The sequence below is a fragment of the Malaya genurostris genome, chromosome 3 (genome assembly GCF_030247185.1).
Source record: "Malaya genurostris strain Urasoe2022 chromosome 3, Malgen_1.1, whole genome shotgun sequence".
Classification (NCBI taxonomy): domain Eukaryota; kingdom Metazoa; phylum Arthropoda; class Insecta; order Diptera; family Culicidae; genus Malaya; species Malaya genurostris.
In genome coordinates, this window is record NC_080572.1 from 58,265,431 (window position 1) to 58,287,287 (window position 21,857).

The window sequence follows — 21,857 nt, forward strand, 5'->3', positions numbered from 1 at the left end:
CTGTTTTTATGGATTTCATTTTATTTAAATCAAGTAAAGTTTTTTCATTGCCGTTTCAACCTTCCGAGCGAACGGACGTGAACTAGATTATATCGCTATACGGAAACTAGATTATATCGCTATTGTGTAATAGACAATAGTGCTTTTTTCTGTGAGAGGTTTTTTGTACATTATACACTGAAGCAGTGCATTGTTGTGAGCGGACGATCGAAACAGTACCGTTAGCCGGTGATTGTTTGATCGATCAAGGCCAGATTTCAGTGGCCATTGTGATTATACTGTGCGGATTATAAGTGAGTGTGCTTTTTCCTCTCGGAGGTTTTTTGCACACCCTCGAAGCGGCGATACGCCGATCGACGAGGGCTTGGCCTTGGTGGCCCCCGTTGGATTAAAAGTTAAGTACTATTATTTTGTATATTTTTTTTTCTTCTTCATTCGACCGTTCATTACCCCCCCCCCTCCCCCCCCCCCCCGAATCATTTATTTCTGCGCGGAGGTAGCTCCGCGACATGTTAAATTTGAATCCCGACCCCTCCGTTATCGATGATCAGATGGAGACTTCTGTTGGCAGCAATAAGTCTCGCATAAAGAGTTATCCCGATGGGCTTGCACTCTCGGCCGGGCCTTACTCGGTTTATTTCCGGACCAAGGCTAAAGAAAAAAAATTGAATGTTTTGAAAATATCGCGGGATCTGTCCTCGCGATACAATACTATAAAAAGTATTGATAAAATACGCCCAGATAAGCTCAGGGTTCTGCTCACCAGCTCAAAGCAGGCTAATGAGCTCGTTCAAAATGATCATTTTACGCGGGAGTACCGCGTCTACGTGCCAGCTCGCGAAGTAGAAATCGACGGTGTGGTCACCGATTCGAGTTTGACTTGCGAGGACGTTCTTAAGTACGGAGAGGGCTGTTTTAAGGACCCCTCACTTAGGAACGTCAAGATACTGGACTGCAAGCGATTGCATTCAGTATCGATCGCCGGGGATGGAACAAAGTCTTATCCCCAATCTGACTCTTATCGTGTGACCTTCGCCGGCTCTGCTTTGCCCAACTACATCCTCTTGGACCGGGTTCGTCTGCCTGTTCGTCTTTTTGTACCTCGAGTAATGAATTGTACCAATTGCAAACAATTGGGGCATACAGCTTCTCATTGCTGCAATAAGCCCCGGTGTGCTAACTGTGGGGAGGCTCATGCGGATGGCTCTTGCGGTAAGGATGCTGAAAAGTGTCTCTACTGCAAGGAGGGTCCGCATGACCTAATGGCATGTCCTGCGTATAAGCTGCGAGGAGATCGGATGAAGCGTTCCCTGAAGGCACACTCCAAGCGTTCCTTTGCCGAGATGCTTAAGAGTGCCACCCCTCCTAAACTGACAACGAACCCATATGCCTGCTTGTCAACTGACGAGAGCGATTCTGATGACCCTTTGGAAGGTCCATCATCGGCGGTCCCTCATAGCTGTAGGAAAAGAATGAATAAATCCTCTCATAAGCTACCTAGTAAGGGTTCGAAGGTGTCTTCTGAAGGGCTTCGAAAAGTTACAGCTAACGGGAATCGGGACAAACCACCGAAGCAAAAGGCTCCTGGTCTCGGAAAACTCAGTTCCGAGATGGAATTCCCACCACTTCCCGGGACAACAAAATCCCCAAACGTCCCTGAAAATCTACCAGAGAAACAACTAGGTGCTGGACTTATCAAGTTCTCTGATGTTGTGGACTGGATTTTTACAACTTTTAATATTTCTGACCCTCTTAAAAGCATTTTAATTGCTTTCATGCCAACAGTAAAAACATATTTAAAGCAGTTGACTGCAAATTGGCCCCTCCTCTCAGCGATTGTATCCTTCGATGGCTAAATCATCCATCGAGGTCACGGATCTAATCACTGTTTTACAGTGGAATTGCAGAAGTATCACCAAAAATAGATTCTTTTAAATTTTTAGTAAATAATCTGAAATGTGACGCATTTGCATTGTGCGAAACTTGGCTAACTTCTGAAATATCCTTGAACTTCCACGATTTTAACATTATTCGCCTGGATCGAGATGATCCCTACGGAGGAGTACTTTTGGGGATCAAAAAGTGCTATTCTTTTTATCGAATTAACCTCCCCTCGATATCAGGTATTGAAACTGTCGCATGTCATGTTACAATCAAAGGCAAGGATCTTTGCATTGCTTCAATCTATATTCCCCCAAGAGCCTCGGTTGGGCATCGGTGGCTCAGTGATATCATTGAGCTCCTTCCCGCACCGACGTTGGTTTTAGGGGACTTTAACTCACACGGTACGGGATGGGGCTGTCTTCACGACGATAACAGATCAGCTATGATCCATGATATCTGCGACAACTTCAATATGACAATCTTGAATACGGGAGAAATGACACGGATTCCTGCACCACCAGCAAGACCAAGTGCGCTGGATTTATCACTTTGCTCGACATCGCTACGGTTGGATTGCACGTGGGAGGTAATTCCTGATCCCCACGGTAGCGATCATCTACCGATCGTAATATCAATCACCAGCGGCTCAAAACCATCGAAGACAATCAATGTTTCGTATGACCTCACACGAAATATTGATTGGAATAGCTATGCGACCGCGATATCTGAGAAACTTGAAAGAACTCAACAACTTCCTCCGGAGGAAGAGTACACGTTTTTGGCTGGCTTGATTCTCGACACCGCGACTCAAGCTCAGACGAAACGTGTACCCGGCGCGAAAACTAACATCCGTCCTCCCAACCCGTGGTGGGACAAAGAGTGCACAAATTTAAACGCGGAGAGAGCCTCCGCGTATAAAATATTCAGAAAAAATGGAACACCTGATAATTACCGGAATTACGCGGCGTTAGACGTTAAAATTAAGAACTTGATTAGAGCTAAGAAACGCGGTTACTGGCGTCGGTTCGTAGACGGCCTAACAAAAGAAACATCTATGAGCACTCTTTGGAACACAGCCCGACGAATGCGCAATCATAACACAACGAATGAAAGCGAGGAATATTCTAACCGCTGGATATTCGATTTCGCTAAAAAAGTATGTCCAGACTCTGTTCCGGAACAGAAGATCACCCGCGCCGCGACACCAAATACAAACGAAACACCGTTTTCGATGGTAGAGCTCTCACTTGCGCTCTTGTCATGTAACAATAAAGCCCCGGGATTAGACAGAATAAAATTCAACTTGTTGAAAAATCTGCCTGACCCCGCCAAAAGGCGCTTGCTGAGTTTATTCAATAAGTTCCTTGAGGACAACATTGTTCCACATGACTGGAGACAAGTGAAAGTGATATCCATTCAAAAACCAGGAAAACCAGCCTCCGATCACAATTCGTATCGGCCGATTGCTATGCTTTCCTGTATCCGGAAATTGTTCGAAAAAATGATTCTGTTTCGTCTAGACAATTGGGTCGAGACTAATGGCTTACTTTCAGATACACAATTTGGTTTCCGCAGGGGCAAAGGAACGAACGATTGTCTTGCGTTGCTCTCAACAGAAATTCAAATGGCATTTGCTCGTAAGGAACAAATGGCGTCAGTTTTCCTAGACATCAAGGGGGCTTTTGACTCAGTTTCTATAAATATCCTATCTGAGAAGTTGCATCAGCATGGTCTTTCACCAATTTTGAATAACTTTTTGTACAATCTATTGTCCGAGAAATACATGTATTTCGCGCATGGTGATTTGTCGACAATACGATTCAGTTACATGGGTCTTCCTCAGGGCTCATGCTTAAGCCCCCTTTTATACAATTTTTACGTAAACGACATCGATAAATGTATCAACACATCTTGCACGCTGAGACAACTTGCCGACGACAGCGTTGTGTCCATTATAGGACCCAAAGCTGGCGATCTCCAAGGACCATTACAAGATACTCTCGACAACTTATCATCATGGGCTCTTCAAATGGGTATCGAGTTCTCTACGGAGAAAACTGAGCTGGTTGTATTTTCAAGGAAGCGAGAACCAGCACAACTACAGCTTCAACTAGGGGGTGGAAACATAGCTCAGGTCTTCACATTCAAATATCTCGGGGTCTGGTTCGACTCCAAAGGCACCTGGGGATGTCACATTAGGTATCTGAAACAAAAATGCCAGCAGAGAATCAATTTTCTTCATACAATAACCGGAACTTGGTGGGGTGCCCACCCAGGAGACCTGATCAGGTTGTACCAAACAACGATATTGTCCGTTATGGAATATGGATGCTTCTGCTTCCGATCCGCCGCGAACACCCATTTCATTAAGCTGGAAAGAATTCAGTATCGTTGTTTGCGTATTGCCTTGGGTTGCATGCAATCAACTCATACGATGAGTCTTGAAGTGTTGGCGGGCGTCTTACCGTTGAAAAATCGGTTCTGGGATCTCTCATATCGTTTGCTCATTCGATGCGACATTTTGAATCCTCTGGTGATTGAAAACTTCGAAAGGTTAGTTGAGCTTAATTCTCAAACCCGTTTTATGTCCTTGTATTTTGATTACATGGCTCAGAATATTAATCCTTCTTCGTTTGCTTCCAACCGTGCTCATTTCTTGGATACTTCTGATTCTACTGTGTTTTTCGACACATCCATGAGAGAAGAGATTCGTGGAATTCCGGAACACGTACGCCCTCGAGTGGCCCCAAATATATTTTATAATAAATTTAGAACAGTCAACTGTGAAAAGGTGTTTTACACTGATGGATCAAACATCGACAGGTCCACAGGCTTCGGCATCTTCAATCAAAACATCACCGCTTCTTACAAACTCAGTGATCCGGCTTCAGTTTACGTCGCAGAATTAGCTGCTATTCAGTACACCCTCGAGATCATTGAAACATTGCCCAAAGACCATTACTTCATTGTCACGGACAGTCTAAGCTCAATAGAAGCTCTCCGGGCAATGAAGCCAGGAAAGTATCCCCCATATTTCCTGGGGAAAATACGGGAACACTTGCGAACTTTATCTGAACGGTCTTATTCAATATCGTTAGTCTGGGTCCCTTCGCATTGTTCCATTCCGGGCAATGAAAAGGCAGACTCATTGGCTAAGGTGGGCGCATTACAAGGTGACATTTATGAAAGACCAATCTGCTTCAATGAATTTTTCAGTATTTCTCGTCAGAAAACTCTCGAAAGTTGGCAAACTTCATGGACGAATGACGAACTGGGACGATGGCTACACTCCATTATCCCTAAGGTATCGACGAAACCTTGGTTCAAGGGGATGAACGTGAGTCGTGATTTCATTCGCGTTATGTCACGACTCATGTCAAATCACTATACATTCAACGCACATCTCCGGCGTATCGGGATCGTGGAGAACGGGCTCTGCACCTGTGGCGACGGTTATCAGGACATCGAGCATGTCGTGTGGTCGTGCGTAGAGTATCGCCACGCCAGATCGGAGCTATTGGAATCCCTCAGGGCCCGAGGTAGACCGACTGAGGTTCCGGTTCGGGATGTGTTGGCGAGTCGGGATAGTTCATATATGCTTCTGATATACCAGTTCCTCAAACACATTAATATACAAGTGTAATCTGTTACATCTTGCTTAGAAAGTTCCTCCTATTTATCGACGTTATTTCAACTGTGGCTAAGAATTATTTTCACCTGCAGGTTCGACACTAACTTCCGCCGATTATCCCGATTCCTCATCTGTCCACCATCTTCATCGGAACTAACAAGATCTTTTTGCTGTCACTAACCTTTTCGCTTCCCCCCTCCCCGTCTCTTCTCCATCTCGATGTCAACTAATTAGATCTCTGTCGTTCTTAGTCATTTCGTTCCCATATCCCCATTTTACTTCGTTTTCCGCAATATTTACTTCTCTATATTTTTTCGTTATATTTACATCACCATCATCGCCCACGGAAGGTCGCTCTAGTCATGCGGGCCACCCGCCGGGTATTCGTAGCCTGGGGGTGTTTCCCGCGGACCCACACGGACCGAGGGATGCGGCCAACGTCATCTGGAAGACTCATGACATATTCCATCCACCGGCCGGTGCCGATCGCCAGCTGAAGGTTGGATCAGCCAAAGTCGACCACTGCGACCCCAATACAACATTATCCAATCATACTATCCTAGTTTTAAGTTAGTCGTTAATAAAATTAGAAAAAGTCCTTGGCACCTTAGAGCTAAAGCAGTGTGCCTTAAAAATAATTATATTATTGAATAAAAAAAAAAAAGTAAAGTTTTAGAAGTAATCATTCTAAATCGCCATAGAATCTTTATTAAAGTGGGTTCTCAGCTTACTTTTCCAAATAGACTATCGCGCAATGTTACATGAAACACGATAGGGTAACGGCTCCCTATTTCATCTGAGCTCCTATTTCCATCTCATCCCGTCACCTCATTACTTTGAACATGAATAATATTTTACAACCTACCTGAACCAAACTGTGAAATGTTTTAAAATGATTATAAAAGCTATTGTCACACTTTCCCATTGAAAGAAATGGCTTTAAATTCTTCGGTGATCCTTTTTTTTTCATTTAAAATAAACTCACTTTGCAATTTAGGACACATTTTTGTCTCAAGATTTACAGTTCGTCATGTTTCTTATTATCTACTAATCGATTCGTCTCAAAACATGATCACTATTTCGCACAATTACATTACCATTGAATGCTGGATGACTTCATAATTAGTGATGTTCACTTGCCACTTGTTTAGTTAACGATTAAAAACTTCAAAAATTACCCGACAAACAATAAAAGTCTTCAAAAATATGAGATGAAAGTTTTTCACTTAGTTCACTCGATTGCGCTTTGTTTTCATCTCATTTGGTTTCGCAAAGTTGCCAAGTTATCTCATAATGTTACAAAACAAAAATTGTTTTTCTTCTTCAAATTATCATCAAAAAGTATCATTATTTTTACGTTTCGTCTTTGACTCATCAGTGCAGAGCAGTTCAAATTGAACTGCTTAGTGCTAAACTCGGCAGTTCAATCTGAACCGCTAAGCAGACGTAAAGTTTCTGCTACTTACATGTGCCCTAGCACAAAATTTGGCTAACCTCTGAATGACCATACCTACATCGGCCAGAAATAGTCGAAAACACGTTTTCGTTCGGCACGTCAGAAAAGACATTGCACTTCGTTGCAAAACAAGAAGTGTTCTGTAAGTAGCAGAAACTTTACGTCTGCTTAGCGGTTCAGATTGAACTGCCGAGTTTAGCACTAAGCAGTTCAATTTGAACTGCTCTGCACTGATGAGTCAAAGACGAAACGTAAAAATAATGAAAACGGTTATGTGCCCTAGCACAAAATTTGGCTAACCCCTAAATGATCAAAAAGTATGTTTTTGGTATCCGTGACATTAGTTTAATTATATTATTGATATTAATATTTCAATAAAACTGTTTCGGCTTCGAATATTACCAGAAAGAGCGTGTTAAACACTATTGAAATAACCATTGTGGCAAATCTAGTAGCACTGATTTCATTACACTATACGTCAACATAACGCTGTGAAGTGTGTTTGTTTCATCGGCTGTGCACAGATGCCAGATATTTTCATAGAAAATATGTACTATTTTTCATAGAAAGTCTATATCTACTCTATCTGTTTTTACTAATAAAATAGTGTTAATCATAATCAATTATCTGCATATAAGATTTCCACTTTAACATGTGATTTGTCCGTTGATAAATAAACTTTTAAAGAATCACTGCAATCAAATACTAATACATACTCGAAGAGAAAAGTCTAATTTTTTACTTCTCACTTTTTATGAACCTGTACAAATCTGTAGTAAATTTAGGAAATCTGTATAAAATCTGTACATTGATTTAAATCAGTATGCGAACGCAAAAATCTATACAATACAGATAAATCTGTATAAAAGGCATCTCTGGCTCTGCATTTTGTTTTAAGAAGGGCTAATGCCTAAATAGAAACAATTCCGTTTTTGGTTTTATTTAAAGTTCACCAAATTAACTTTGCAATCGAATTTAAAATTTAAAGCGAAAGGTAACGGAAACGACCGAAAAATTTTTAAACTTTGAAATTATTTCAAACTGGTTCTAAAAATATCGTGTGTTGTCTCATAGTTGGCATAAGCCCGTTTTTAAGAAGAATTTTGACATTTTGAACCTGAGAGTTTAATAGTGGAATATTTTGTTTTGATTGCTGTCGCCATTACTAATTTATAGGATGAATAAAGGACCAACGATAGGATGGATAAAAATCCATTGAGATGAATTAGGAGCAGAGTATTGAACACATCATAAGTGTTTTAGCTGTTTCATGAATATTAGTTAAACTTTCAAGAAATGTGAATCAATTCTCAACGTGGAGCAATGCGAATGAAGCAGTAATATGAAAAAGTCATTGTGATTTTAGTGTCTAAATCGGGGTTTTGAGGCAACGTTCTTACAAATGAGATGAAATAGGGAGCCCTTACCCTACATGAATTAATATTCAGCAGAGCCGTAGTGAGCGTTTCTGGCGTTCGAGCCAAACTCGAAAATATTCGCCCCACAATTTTTTTCAACAAACACCATGAAGATGAATAAACGTTATTTTATTTTTCTATAAGGTAACACTATTAATTTTAGTAAATAATTGTAGCAGTCATAAGTGCTACATCATAAATCTCGCATTGAAACGGCAAACTCCACAAAAGCTTACTGAAAACTGTTGTAAGATCATATTCCTGACAAATGAACCATTCTTCATTAGGTATTTATGAAGCAATATGAATAATCAGTATAAACCAGCGTTAAATCTATTCCAAAATGATTCAAAATTCAAAAACCTGTTTTAATCTATCTTATGGTGTAATGATCATTTTCGCGTAAAACTCATGTTTTACAAAATATTACTAAGGCATTCTTAAAAAAAAACTTTTATTTGAATCTTGAAAAAGAACAAGAAAGTTTGTTTGGGCATACATTAGCATAACCTTGTTCAATGTATAAAAAGTTTTGAATTTTTTAAAGAATTTTTCGTTTTCTTTTGCATATTCGCTCTACATAACGTTATAAATTTTAAACATACTTTACCCTGTTGTTCCGGAACCGAAAGTTGCATCCAAACAAAAGTTGAAGTCTATGAGACCATAATACTTTTCACCTGAGTCTAAATTCGTAAAAATCTACTCAGCCGTCTCTGAGAAAATGGAGAGATTTCCGTTTCTGAGTTTTTGACCACTATTTCCGGTACTTTCGGAACCAAGAACTGGGAACTGGTGTAGCCGAAATCGGCGCATTTGTCCAGCAACTAACACAAACTACAAATTGAAACAATTTTAGGCCAAGTTTAGAAGAATTTTTTCTTATTTTGCATTATCGTTCTAAATGACGGGTTGCATTTTCATGCACATTTAGCCCTACAATTCCGGAACCGGAAGTCAGATCCGGAAAAAATCTACACTTATTTATGGGAACATAATACCTTTCATTTTCATTTCAAGTTTGGGAAAATCGGTTTAGCCGTTATCGAGAAATTGGAGTGATTTCCTACACGATCATTTTTTACGGTACTTCTGGAATCGGGAACGAAGATCCGGTATACCAAACCTGCTCAATTGAAGAATCATAGAAAGTTGTAGACATGTAAATGGAATTTGTACACTTATTTGTCTGTGTTAAGGATTGAGTCACCCTAATAAATATGTTCGATGTTCATAGTGTGTGTCTATAATTTGTTATCTGTCTATCATTTTATCGATCAAGAGAATTTAGAGAAAGAGAGGTAGCTACATTTCATTCTCATAGGCTTAATTAGAAAAATAGATCGAATAAACGCTCTCTTGTCTTTAGACTACCAACCGATACGGACGCAATTCCGCGAGTTTCGATCAGTGCCAAAATCCGAAATCCATGTGCTTTTCCTGTAGTCACGAACAGTTCCTTTCATTTGAACCTGAGCTTGTGAAAATGGGATGAGCGGTCTTTGGGAAAATGAGTGCTCTTTTTAAATTTAATCTGCACATCTTACCCCGTAACTCCGGAACCGGAAGTCGGATCCAGATGAAATTCAATTGCAGCCTATGGAACTATAAGGCCTTTAAATTGAATCTAAGGCCTTTAAATTGAAAAAATCAGTTTAGCGATCGTTGAGAAATTCAAAACAAAGTCGTCTAATAATTTTTCTAAATGGAGTTTGTCGGTTGTTATTATATTATATTATTTTATATATGGTCTTCGATAAGTTCCATCGCACAAACTCTTACGTACTAATTCTTAATCTAAACACATTTTTAGACACATTAAAATCGAAATTGTCTTAAACATCATTAAATAAACGGCAACAAACATCCAGTGGGTTGATTTGTCCATATTGGGTACGGTGAGTTGTAAATCGAAAGAGTTCCGTACGACGGGTTCGTCTCAGTGGAGCATGAAATTGTAATTTCTCCAGCAGTTCTGCGCAGTCAGTGGTGTTGCTTAATATGTCGAAAAATAGAAGACGCTGCAAGGTTTTTCTCCTTCTTTCCAGTGTTGGCAGTTGGATAAGTCGACCACGATCTTCGTAGTAAGGAAGATGAGCTGGATCGGTCCAAGGTAACAGACGCAAGGCGTAGCGTATAAAACACCTTTGCACGCTCTCAATTCTCTTGATGTGTACTCTGTGATACGGTGACCATACTGGTGCGGCATATTCTAAGATGCTGCGGACGACTGAACAATACAGAGTTTTTAAACAGTACACATCTTCGAAGGCGTGTGTATTTCGACGAATAAAACCCAGTATCGAGAAAGCCTTAGCGGCGGTTAGTGCAACGAGCTCCGAAAATCTCAATTTGTTATCCCAATAAACGCCGAGATCCTTTATAACGGAAACTCGTTCGATGGTCAGAGATGAGATTTCATAGTCGAAAGCAATCGAAGAACGCAAACGAGAGAAAGTTACGACGTTACATTTCCGGTAGTTAACCTCCATACCATTCATGTTGCACCAGGTAATGAGTGAGTCGATGTCAGATTGAAGGACGTAACAATCGAAGTTAGATTCTATACAGCGAAATATCTTCAGATCATCTGCATACAGCAATTTAGGAGATTTTATTACTTTGCAGAGGTCGTTGATAAATAGAACAAAAAGCAGTGGACCAAGATGGCTTCCTTGAGGAACACCTGAAGATATTTCGAAAAGAGAAGATATTGTATGTCCGATACGCACGAAAGCACTGCGTCCAGTTAAGTATGTCCAAATCCACCGTGTCAGCCAATTCGGGAATATGAGTCTATTTAATTTCTCGACGACAAAACGGTGGGGGACTCTGTCGAAAGCTTTGGACAAGTCGAAGTAAATAGCGTCGCCTTGTCGTCTACTCTCCATGTGATCGATCAAATTAGAAACGTAGTACATAAGATTTGTTGTGGTCGAACGTTTTCTTACAAACCCGTGTTGTTCTTCAGCAATTATGGGATGCATTGTGACTCGTACAGGATATCATGCAACATGCTTTCGAGTATTTTTGGTAGGCAGCTGAGAATTGAAATCGATCGGTAATTACTTACTTCGTGAATGTTACCACTTTTGTGAATCGGAGTTATTGATGCAGTTTTCCATGCAGTCGGAAAGACGCAGTCGCTGAGAGATCGGTTGAAAATCAGAGAAACCGGGGAAGCAAGAGAGGCTGCGCAATTTCTGATGAGTAAAGGTGGTAATCCGTCAGGGCCTGCACCTTTTGAATCATCGATATACAGCATTTTTCGGATAACTTCTTGTTGACTGAAAACTATAAGTGGTATTATTTTTACGTTTCGTCTTTGACTCATCAGTGCAGAGCAGTTCAAATTGAACTGCTTAGTGCTAAACTCGGCAGTTCAATTTGAACCGCTAAGCAGACGTAAAGTTTCTGCTACTTACAGAACACTTTTTGTTTTGCAACGGAGTGCAATGTCTTTTCTGACGTGCCGAACGAAAAAAGTGGTATGTTGAGATTGTAATGGGCCACACCGCTCAAGTACGATTCTGTCAAGGGTGGTGAGTTATTACTTAGCACACTTTGAAAGAACGACGAGAATAGGTTTGCAGTACCCAGTGATGTATCGGCTGATTTACCATTATAACGAACGTAAATTGGTATACCTTTCGATTTTTTTTGCGACTGGTGATATACTTCCAAAAAGTCTTCGGGATGACCTTCACATTATTCTCGATGTGCTGTATGTAGTTACGAAACGAAGTCACGTGTAAAGAGTTTTATTGACGTTCTAGTTCATCGCCATAGACATGAAAAATCGCGACGTTATAGAGTTTATCTTGCAACATTGTTGATCCTAAGTACGTTTTTGACCTGTGAATAACCGTAACCATTCCTTATTCGAAACGTTATGAAATTTTTCGACGACGCGAAATTGGAAATCATTAAAAGCTTGAACAGCTCTTGTTCCAAACTTCATCAAATGTAGAATCGCGTGCAGCGTTTCGAATGTCGAAAACTGCTTGTATTTTTTCATACGATTCGATGACGCAAAGGGTAGATCTCACAAGTCTTGTTGTAGTTGTAATCAACATATTCAAGTGAAATACACACTCGAACGTTACCGTATTGATATAAACATCGTCGATGTTGAAGGGAGAGATTAGCTCTAAACAATCACATTCTAGCTAGGAACCATTAATTAATCAAATTTAAAATCTATCAACTGTGTGTAATCATAAATGTATTTTTGTCTTCAAATACTTGATCACCTCTAACGAATCGGATGGATTAATACACTCATTTTTTCTAAAACTGGAAAGAACGATAGAACCCAATCAATGACATAAAATTGACCAAATATCAAAGACTTATTGTTCAGTTAACATTTTGTGATTCGTGAAAGTGAATATTACCGAAATGGCACACATAACTTACGTTGCTTGTTTTACCTCCAGATCCACACCTGTTCGAAAACGAAATGTTCTCTGCATTCAATGCTACGATATGCATTTGATAGGACATCTTCTAAGAAAGCATTGGTTTTTTGACTTTCACCTCAACTTTTGTTTATAACTTTGGTCGTGTACGCGCCAACAAGCTGACAACAAGTTGTGCAATTTCTTACTTGCATATCTCGCCGCTAACGTGCAGCCAACAATGTCAAACAATGCGTGAACCTTATATGATATAAAAGCAGCACGTTCAGGCACATGTAACATTAGTAAAATTGCTGTAACCGTGTCGATCGAACTTTCATTCTCAACAGTGACCCGGTAAAGATTTCGATGTACTCGTTTGTTGGTTTGCTGGTCGCATTTCTAGCGACCGCAACTTCTGCTCAACATTTTCGACCACTTCTGCTACCACCACCACCGGCACCACGGATTGGTGAAACGTATTTCGCCTACCAACTAAAGAGCTTCCGTCAAGCTTTGGATGAGTGTGCTGAATATTTAGCAGTTCACCCGGAAGCCATCGAGCGGCTTATTTCGTTCAACTACATAACAAATGAGCCAGAATTGAGATGCTTGATTCGATGCACTGGCATCAATTTGGGATGGTGGAACGATACGACCGGCGTTCAGATTCCAATTATGGAGAGTTATTTCTTGCCGGCTCCAGGAGATACTTGCTTCGTTCGACGTACCAGGGAGTGTTTTGATGCAAAAATAGCACTATGCCACGATGACTGCTCGAAGGCTTACGAGTCGTTCTTGTGTTACTTCCATCATTACGGAAACCTCAAATTTACTAACGAATACGTTCCTTTGACTCCGCTGGATGCAATCCAGGCAGCCGTTGATTGTATAAATGTTCTTCAAATTCCGGGTGAGCTACTCGAACAATACAGTAGGGGAGTGTTTCCAGATTGTCAAGAAACTAAATGTCTGTATCGGTGTCAGTATATTGCCGAGGGTCTGTACGATAGTAGACTTGGATTTAACCTTCCTCGAATCTACGCTCGCGAACATGAGATCCCAGATCTGGAACTTCTAAGCGAGAACACGAAGGCATGCACGGAGCTGGCATTGCGAGACTCGTGTGATGAGTGTACTAGATTTTTCCGAGCCCATAAATGCTTCTCGAGATGTGGTGTGATAGATCATACCACTTCCGTGTTGGTGCAAGCGTCTTGGATTGTACTCGGACAGCACACTTGTAGAAGGCAAAATCCTTTCTATTTGTTCCCACCGTACACCCCGCTGCAGTCTTACGCACCTTTGCAGTCGTTCGCTCCACGATACATTCTACCTCCGACGAGAGGTTGTAAGTTCGCTAATAACTGAAATGAAGTGATGTTAGTTAATTAGATGATAAAGATAAGTAATTATATTGTATACAAATAAAATGATTAACATGAGCAGTTGTTCAAAACTGTACCATGAATGTGTGTTGTTTTTGACTATGTTCCGGGTTGGCGGCTGAGTGTATAGAGCGCTGGTTATACAAGCCAGATGTCGTATGTTCGAACCCCGACTTGAAGGGATTCTTAGCGTCAGTAAGACCATAACACTGGCAAGAAAGGACTCTATAGGCTAAGAATAGGCTGCGAGGTCTGTTGAAGCAGAATGATCAAATTTCCCCCCAAAAAATGTAATACCAAGATATCGGATTTTGCCTTTCTCCATAGAAAGATATTAGAATTGCCGGAAATACCAACAACACGGAAAGACCGAAATCAGCATTTTGGCGAAAACATTAGTTGATTTTCTGATTTTGGTTAGTTATTTTTCGAGACAACTAAAAAAATCTTACTTTTGCTAATTTAGATTTTTTAATTCTCATTCCCTTAATAGTAATAAAATATTTGCTGAAATGGCTTTTTTTTAGTTGAATTCACCAATTAAACGTGCTGTCATTTCTCAGCTAAGGCACGCTTCAAATCCATTCAACTAATTTTTCAGTTGAATTAAAGAAATAAAACGTTTTTTTCAACCTACATAAATGGCCTACCTACAGCTATATGGCGCACTGTCACCGAAAAAACGTTAACACCGTAATGACTACTAGCCACTAGATGGCACACTACTACCGACATAATTTTTTCAGTCGCGGTTGTTTTGCCTATATTGGCAGGTATAAATACGATTGGAGAAAAAGACATAAACGAAACATAAACTTCTTTTTGAAAAATTTTCTTCTAAAACGCTGTTTTCTTCATACGACTTCGCAAAATCGACTCTCTCACTGAAAGCTTTGAGCACTCGGAAAACAAAAACCGAATACAAGTAGTACACCGGAGGGTGTTGCCCGGAAGGTTAGAAAATACAAAAAAACATCATTTGACATATACAAATTGAGTGCAACATTCGAACTTACTTCACTGTTCCGCGTAAAAACATTATTACGCACAATCACTTCAAATTCGTAAAATTCTGAATAAGTCCACTTTCCACTAATAGTTCACGTCATTTTTACAAATCAAAATTAGAAATTTATGGATGGATATATCGTAACACATGCGAAAAACATCAAAACAATTCACAAGCAGTTTCAACAAGACTGTCAAGACACTTCTCATGAGTTTTTGGATAATAAACTTGTTAATAAAACCAATTTCATTTTTGTTTTCTTTGTGCTGTCCTTCAGTAATGATGGTGATAGATAAATAGAAACAAATTTTCTGAAATTTAGTTGTCAATGAGAATTTCGTATTGGATTGAAATATTACTGGTTTGTGTCCAGGATATTTGCCAACTAAACACATCCTTTAAAAATAAAAGTTTTTTTCACAATCAACTAGTTCAAAAACAGTAATACGAATTAGGCGCAGAGCTAATTTCGGTCGTTCCGTGTATCAAACGGAGCCTTGGTCCATAGTGTTATATAACATTCGACTCAGTTCGACGAGATCGGAAAATGTCTGTGTGTGTGTGCGCTCACTTTTCGAAGGTATTATTACCGCCCAATTTTCTCAGAGATGGTTGAACCGGCTATTGATCAAGTTCGAAGATCAAATGGCTATGACTTCTCGTTCCGGAGATATGATGGCATAAGTGACGTAACCGACAAAACGTGTTTTTTCTTACCGCGCCATTTTGCTCAGATATGGCTGAACCGGTTTTAACAAGCTTAGGCTCGTTTGGAAGCTACTATTGAGCCATTGATAAATGACATAACCGACGAAACGGAGATTGGATCACCTCTAATTTCGTGAAGCAGTATTGCTCAAAAGTTTAAGCACCTCGAAAAAAGTCCCCATGCAAAACTTGAGCTAAATCGGATAAGGGGGAGGGGTGCTGCCCTTCGGTTAAGGTTTGAAAATTTTCGATCATGAAAGATCATGAGATTTCCAAAATCGAAAAATTTTTGTTGATGCAAAAAATCTTAGAATTTCATGAAACGTCGAGATTTTGTGTCTTCTAAAAAAATTAAAATAAATGACTTTCTCAAACTTTTTGAGAATTTGAGAAAAAATTTTGAAAGTCGGTTTTCCCAAAACAAAATTTTTTTCGAGATGACACTAAATCTCGACGTTTTATGCAATGTGATTATGTAAAGAGTGGCGAATTCTGAAGCTTTTGCCATCAAAAAAATGTTCGATTTCGGAAATTTCAAGTGTCCCTCCCCTTGACTTTCGGAAAAACCTTACGTATCATCGCAAAACCCTTCGCTGGGTATAAAAATTAGGGAAAACGCCTGAAAATTTGAAATTAATCGATACGATCGTTTTTTAGATAACGATATCGTACTCACCGCAAACAATTAAGCGTACAATCTACAATATTCCACATATAATGACATTTTTTTCCACAAATATAACAAAGCATGTACTATTCGATCCATTTAATTCATTGAAATAAACTCACTTTCACACTTCCTAGAGTAATTAAAAGATTGAGCTTCTTTTCTCGAGTCGGAAAGTATGTAACCCTTTAAGGTATGTAACCCCTTAATGATTATTTGATATTTTTATACAAAATGATGATTGCTGTGTTCCAACTCAGAAGCAAATATACTCATTAAGGTAAAACATTGTTTTTGTTTATTTTACATTATTTTTTCATTTCAGTAACAATACCGTATTGGAGTGCTTATAGTAGGTAGGTGTGGAATCTCACCCTTGATTATTTGCGGTATTTAAACTGATTGTAGAGGATAAATGATAGACTTTAATTGTATACCCGAAACAAACATTTTAAAGGTTAAAACCTCTATAATCGAATCAAAAAAAATCTTGATTCATAAACTCGAATAAGTATCTCATATAATTTAGGAATCCTGCATAAAATGGGATAGTTTCCAGAGAGTAACGTCTGCGAACCTGAGATCAACCTATTTTTAATTTTTGTTTATTGATTCAGCAGTCCCTTTAAACGCCTTTCCTCATCACTAAGTCTATAGATTCCTTTCACATCATATAAAAAACTAGTTTTAATCCACCTAGTGGTGTAAAGATGCCATTCTCATTTCCATTTTCTCCTGTATATTACAGCAGAAATTCCCCGAAATTCTACAATTTAAAAAATCTTAGAAAATAGTTTTGAAGATTTCTGTTGCATAATACTGCCACATTGATATACTACATTTGAATTTAAGTAAATGAAAATCTATTCAATCATGTGTGAGAAAGTGTAGTAAGCAACATTTTATTACATTTAATTACTATTGTTTAAGCTGGATATCGGCATAGTGACATTCGATTCTTTCAACCATGCACTAATATGACCTACACATTTTTTTACGATTCTCTATGACGATTTGAATTTTGAAAAATAGGCACCGGTAGTCGGACTTGGATAAAATTCAGCTAATCATTTATGGGACTATCAATGGTTTATTTGGTTACAGCGTCTCATGGTCTGCAAACTAGAGAAAATGACTAGCCAATATAAAATCACTAGCAAATATAAAGAGGTGGCTTATGAAAAAAAAATTCTTGCAACTGCAATTTTTACACTAATCACCCTACCCTTCGAAAGCAGGGGTTTAAGCCGAATGAAAATTGGAAGTTTGTGAAAATCGGTTCAGCCATGAGACTTTTCATTTGAATCTAAATTTGTGAAAATCGGCTCAACCATCTCCGAGAAAAGTGAGTGATATTTTTTTTTCACATTTGGAACTTTGTATAGAATCATGAGACCTTTAATTTGATTTTAAGTTTATGAAAATCGGTTCTGCCATATCCGACATTGACTCAGTTCGTCGAACTGAGTCGAATGGTATATGATATTCGGCCCTCCGGGCCTCGGTTAAGAAGTCGGTTTCACCAATTCAAAGTTCCTAAGTTTCATTGTACCAAAAAAAGGAAAAAAATAGTCACAAACGTTGATTCTAATGAAAGGTCTTATGGCCTCATACAGTTTTTTTTAAATTTCGGCAACTCTGCACACTATACAAAATTGAACAAAGTACGCTAGGTGGGCGCGTTTTCTTCTTCTTCCGTCCCAGCACGTACCGATTTTGCATTATTTTGTATGACAGTTTGAAAGTTTTGATATTCATTGCCCTATAATTTCGAAACCGGAAATTGGATCTAGATGAAATTGCACAGTGTCTTTAAAGACACTGAGAGCTTTAATTTGAATCATGATTTGTGAAAATCGGTTAAACCGTTGCTGAGGATTCGAAATGAAAATTTTTATCGTTGTTCTGGTGCATATCACCCTGTAATTCCGGAACCGGAGTCGGATCGGGATAAAACTCAAAAGCGATCTATGGGACCGTAAGACTTTTGATTTGAATCTGAGTTTGTGAAAATCGGTTCAGCAGTCTCTGAGCAAATCGAGCGACATTATTTGTCACATACACACATACATACATACACACACAGACATTTGTTCAGTTCGTCGAGATGAGTCGAATGGTATATGACATTCGGCCCTCCGAGCCTCGGAAAATTTTTTTAAACTTTGAGCGAATTCTATACCTATTTTTTATATTTATAAAAAAGGTCAAACCGGTTTCGAAACTGACTCGATTTTCAGTGCAACAACGTTGAAACTAGGTTCGAAACTAGCTACAAACAAACGGTTCGACAGCAGTTTGGGTGGAAATTGGATTAGGTTACAACATTAGTGTCAGTAGGATCTGTCATGCAACGATTCTGTACGCTATGAAGCGGTTGCAATCACCCCTATTCTGTACGTCGATGGTTTGGCAATATTCCGATCGAATGTGCAATTTCCATTCTGCATTCCGTTCAAGTTGGGTTGTTCAATTTTCGAACATTACTCGATGCGTACGTATTACTTCTGTTCGGTTTAGAATCGTTCTAATTTTTTATACAACTTCGTCGGTTTCGTTTACTAAGAAATCAATAATTTGAATAATATAGAGTCGATCGAATCAAACAAGTTAACGGAATAAAGAATGCAAAATTCGAACTTGAACGAAACTATAGATTCGTTCGTATTACAAATCCGTCGGATTGCAGAATCGGGGTGAATGTCTATTGAAAACGAAAGTCAAATTCCACAACAGGAATGTTATGTTATTAATTATTCAACTGATTTTCACAACTAATCAGACAATTCCAAGACTACCTCTAAATCAGTCTTTATTAGGGCTTTCTGGGAAATCATTTTTTTCAAAATTTATTTTAAAAAAATACATCCCTGTGCTCTTTTAAAAAGGTAATTGGCTTATAGTTAAAAAAAAATAAAAACCAATTTCTTCTAACATCATTATTCGATATTCATTCAGAATCGAACAGTGGGGGCAGCAAAAAAATTCTTCTAAAATTCCAAAACTCATGCTTTACATACTTTATCATGAGTTGTATTTAGATTTTCAATTTCATTCTAATTAGTTAAAAATATATCATTTTACCTTCCAACATTAATTCTGGTATTGATACAATTTGAAAATCCAATTTGAAAATTGTATGACTAGAAAATCAATAATAAAAAAGCCTGTTTAAAAACCACCTAGTGATGTAATGGTGCCTTTCTCATGTATAATATTGTGGTATTCTATTCAAACTTTTTCTCTTCGATTTTGAAAGAAACCAAGGGATTGCTTCTTTTATTTAAAATGTATTTTTATTCAGGCCTATTTGCGTACAAGCTTTACGTGGCCGAATCAGCCGATTTTTTAAATAATGCATTTTTTGAAGTGGATCTCGTTGTCACTCTTTTTCTAGGAGAAGAGGAGCTTCCATTTCCCTCCTGCGAGGGTTGAGGGGCACTTTGTTCGTGACTCGTCTCGTCATCCATTGCCGCATTGGTGGTTTTGTTGTTGATTTCCGTCTTCTTTTCGTTTTCCTTGATGTTCGCAGTCTTGAGCTCGTTGCTAGTTGCTGTAGATGCGCCTTGTTGTACATTGGTTGCAGTTGCTGGTTGGTTTGATGGTGAAACAGGAGTACTGCGCTCACTAGTTTCCATTGTTGAACGGTTGACCTTGTCTTTGGTTGAAGATGTCCTTTTCGCAGTTTCGGTGCAAGGTTTACCGTAGTGTGCAGGTTGTTCACAAAACTGGCATGTAACCAGCTGATTTTCATAGGTAATCAGCGTTTCACACGGATGTGTCCCACGTAATGTTATCACACTCAACGCTGTGCACCTCATTGTTAACCGAAGCGAATGCAATTGCATCTCTCTCACGTTTAAACATAATGTACACACAGTTAGACGCTTTGTTAAATTGAATCTCACTTACATTATTAGCGTCTAGATTCATTCGTTCTTTAAGTAAGATTTCAATTTCTGGTCTAACTTTGCAACGCTTGAAATCTATACAAATTGAATTTGGTCTTGTTGGCCAAGATTCAAGCTTTGTTAAATCGTATTTGATCATTCCGTACACTTTATTGTTCACTGGCGTATTGTCTTTGTTTCTGTTGTTTCGACCGTAAACGATTTTCGACTGCGTCGGGTGAGATGCGAGCACGAACTGTGAAGGGATTGCTTGTGCATTAACTAGTATAACACACAGAATGAAACAATACTTTTCTCGCGTAGGTCATCCTTAAGAAAACGGAGTAGGTTCACTATTATATGCACTTCCGGCACCGAAACCTGAGAACCGGTATAATCAAAGTCGGTTCGCACGGCCAAAAACTAACATGACGTACAAACTCTACTAGTTTTTATTCAAATTTTGAAGATTTTATACAATTTTGCCATCGCACTCTAAATGACGATTTAAATGTTTGTTAGATCCGAAAATATGCAGTAATTTTTAGTAGGATCATAAGAGCGTTTGACCTTAAGATTGGGAATAAATGTTTTGAGTTTAGTTTACAACATTTTTAAGGTTTTTGTTCCGCCAGTTTAAGTGACGGTGTACAATATTCAACACACTTTACCCTATATCTCAGGTGCTTCTGGAACCGGATACCGAGAACTAGGATAGCCGGAATCGGTTTGTTTAGTTGCCTACTGATAATGACTATCGATTTGTGTAGGATCAAGGATCACATGAACTAATCCAGGCAAAGTGAAATAAATATATATAATGTTTACCTTCTCTCATAAACAGAAATTCTAAGCTCTGTCTAAAAATCAAATTTTTAATTTGTAAACAAATTTTCAGACCAGCCATGCTTTATGCAGTACCAATTTATTCAAGTTGTTGTTCCTCCAGGAAGAAAACGCTTCCAAGGATTCAGAATAAAATTCTGAAAATGATGTTGAGGCGCCTCCCTGGTTTAGTACAAATCAGTTACACAGACTCACAAATATAGAACCAAATGATGTCTACATGGTATATAATATGTTAGGGCTGAAAAGTCACCACTTGTGGCTGAACACCCAATTTAAATCTCAATAATTTAATTTTAACTCTTATTACAATAAATAGTTATACCAAGGTAGTCAATATTTAACGAATTAATCATATTTGCAGTGCTTAGAATATATGCGGAAATCAGGTGAATTTTTTGGCTTTTGCAAACGAATAATTGTTTGCACATTGAACTGATTGTGATCCAGTTTTAGCTTATATTCTATTGCCTCGAGTGACATTTTGCTTTGCACGAACACAAAAACATACGTACCCATATTGTAATAGTATTAGAACTCCAAATTCAGCGGTTAAAAGG

General features: G+C 38.8%; 1 protein-coding gene across 1 annotated transcript; it reads left to right on the forward strand.

Moving 5' to 3' along the window:
• The first annotated feature begins 13,158 nt into the window (after positions 1-13,158).
• On the forward strand, positions 13,159-14,160 carry LOC131433807 (uncharacterized). The gene has a single exon (XM_058600409.1). It carries the CDS (start codon positions 13,159-13,161, stop codon positions 14,158-14,160), a length of 1,002 nt encoding a protein of 333 aa, XP_058456392.1.
• Positions 14,161-21,857: the final 7,697 nt, after the last annotated feature.

Excerpts from the sequence above, each read along its gene's own strand:
- LOC131433807 (XM_058600409.1), top strand. The coding sequence starts at position 13,159 with ATGTACTCGTTTGTTGGTTTGCTGGTCGCATTTCTAGCGACCGCAACT.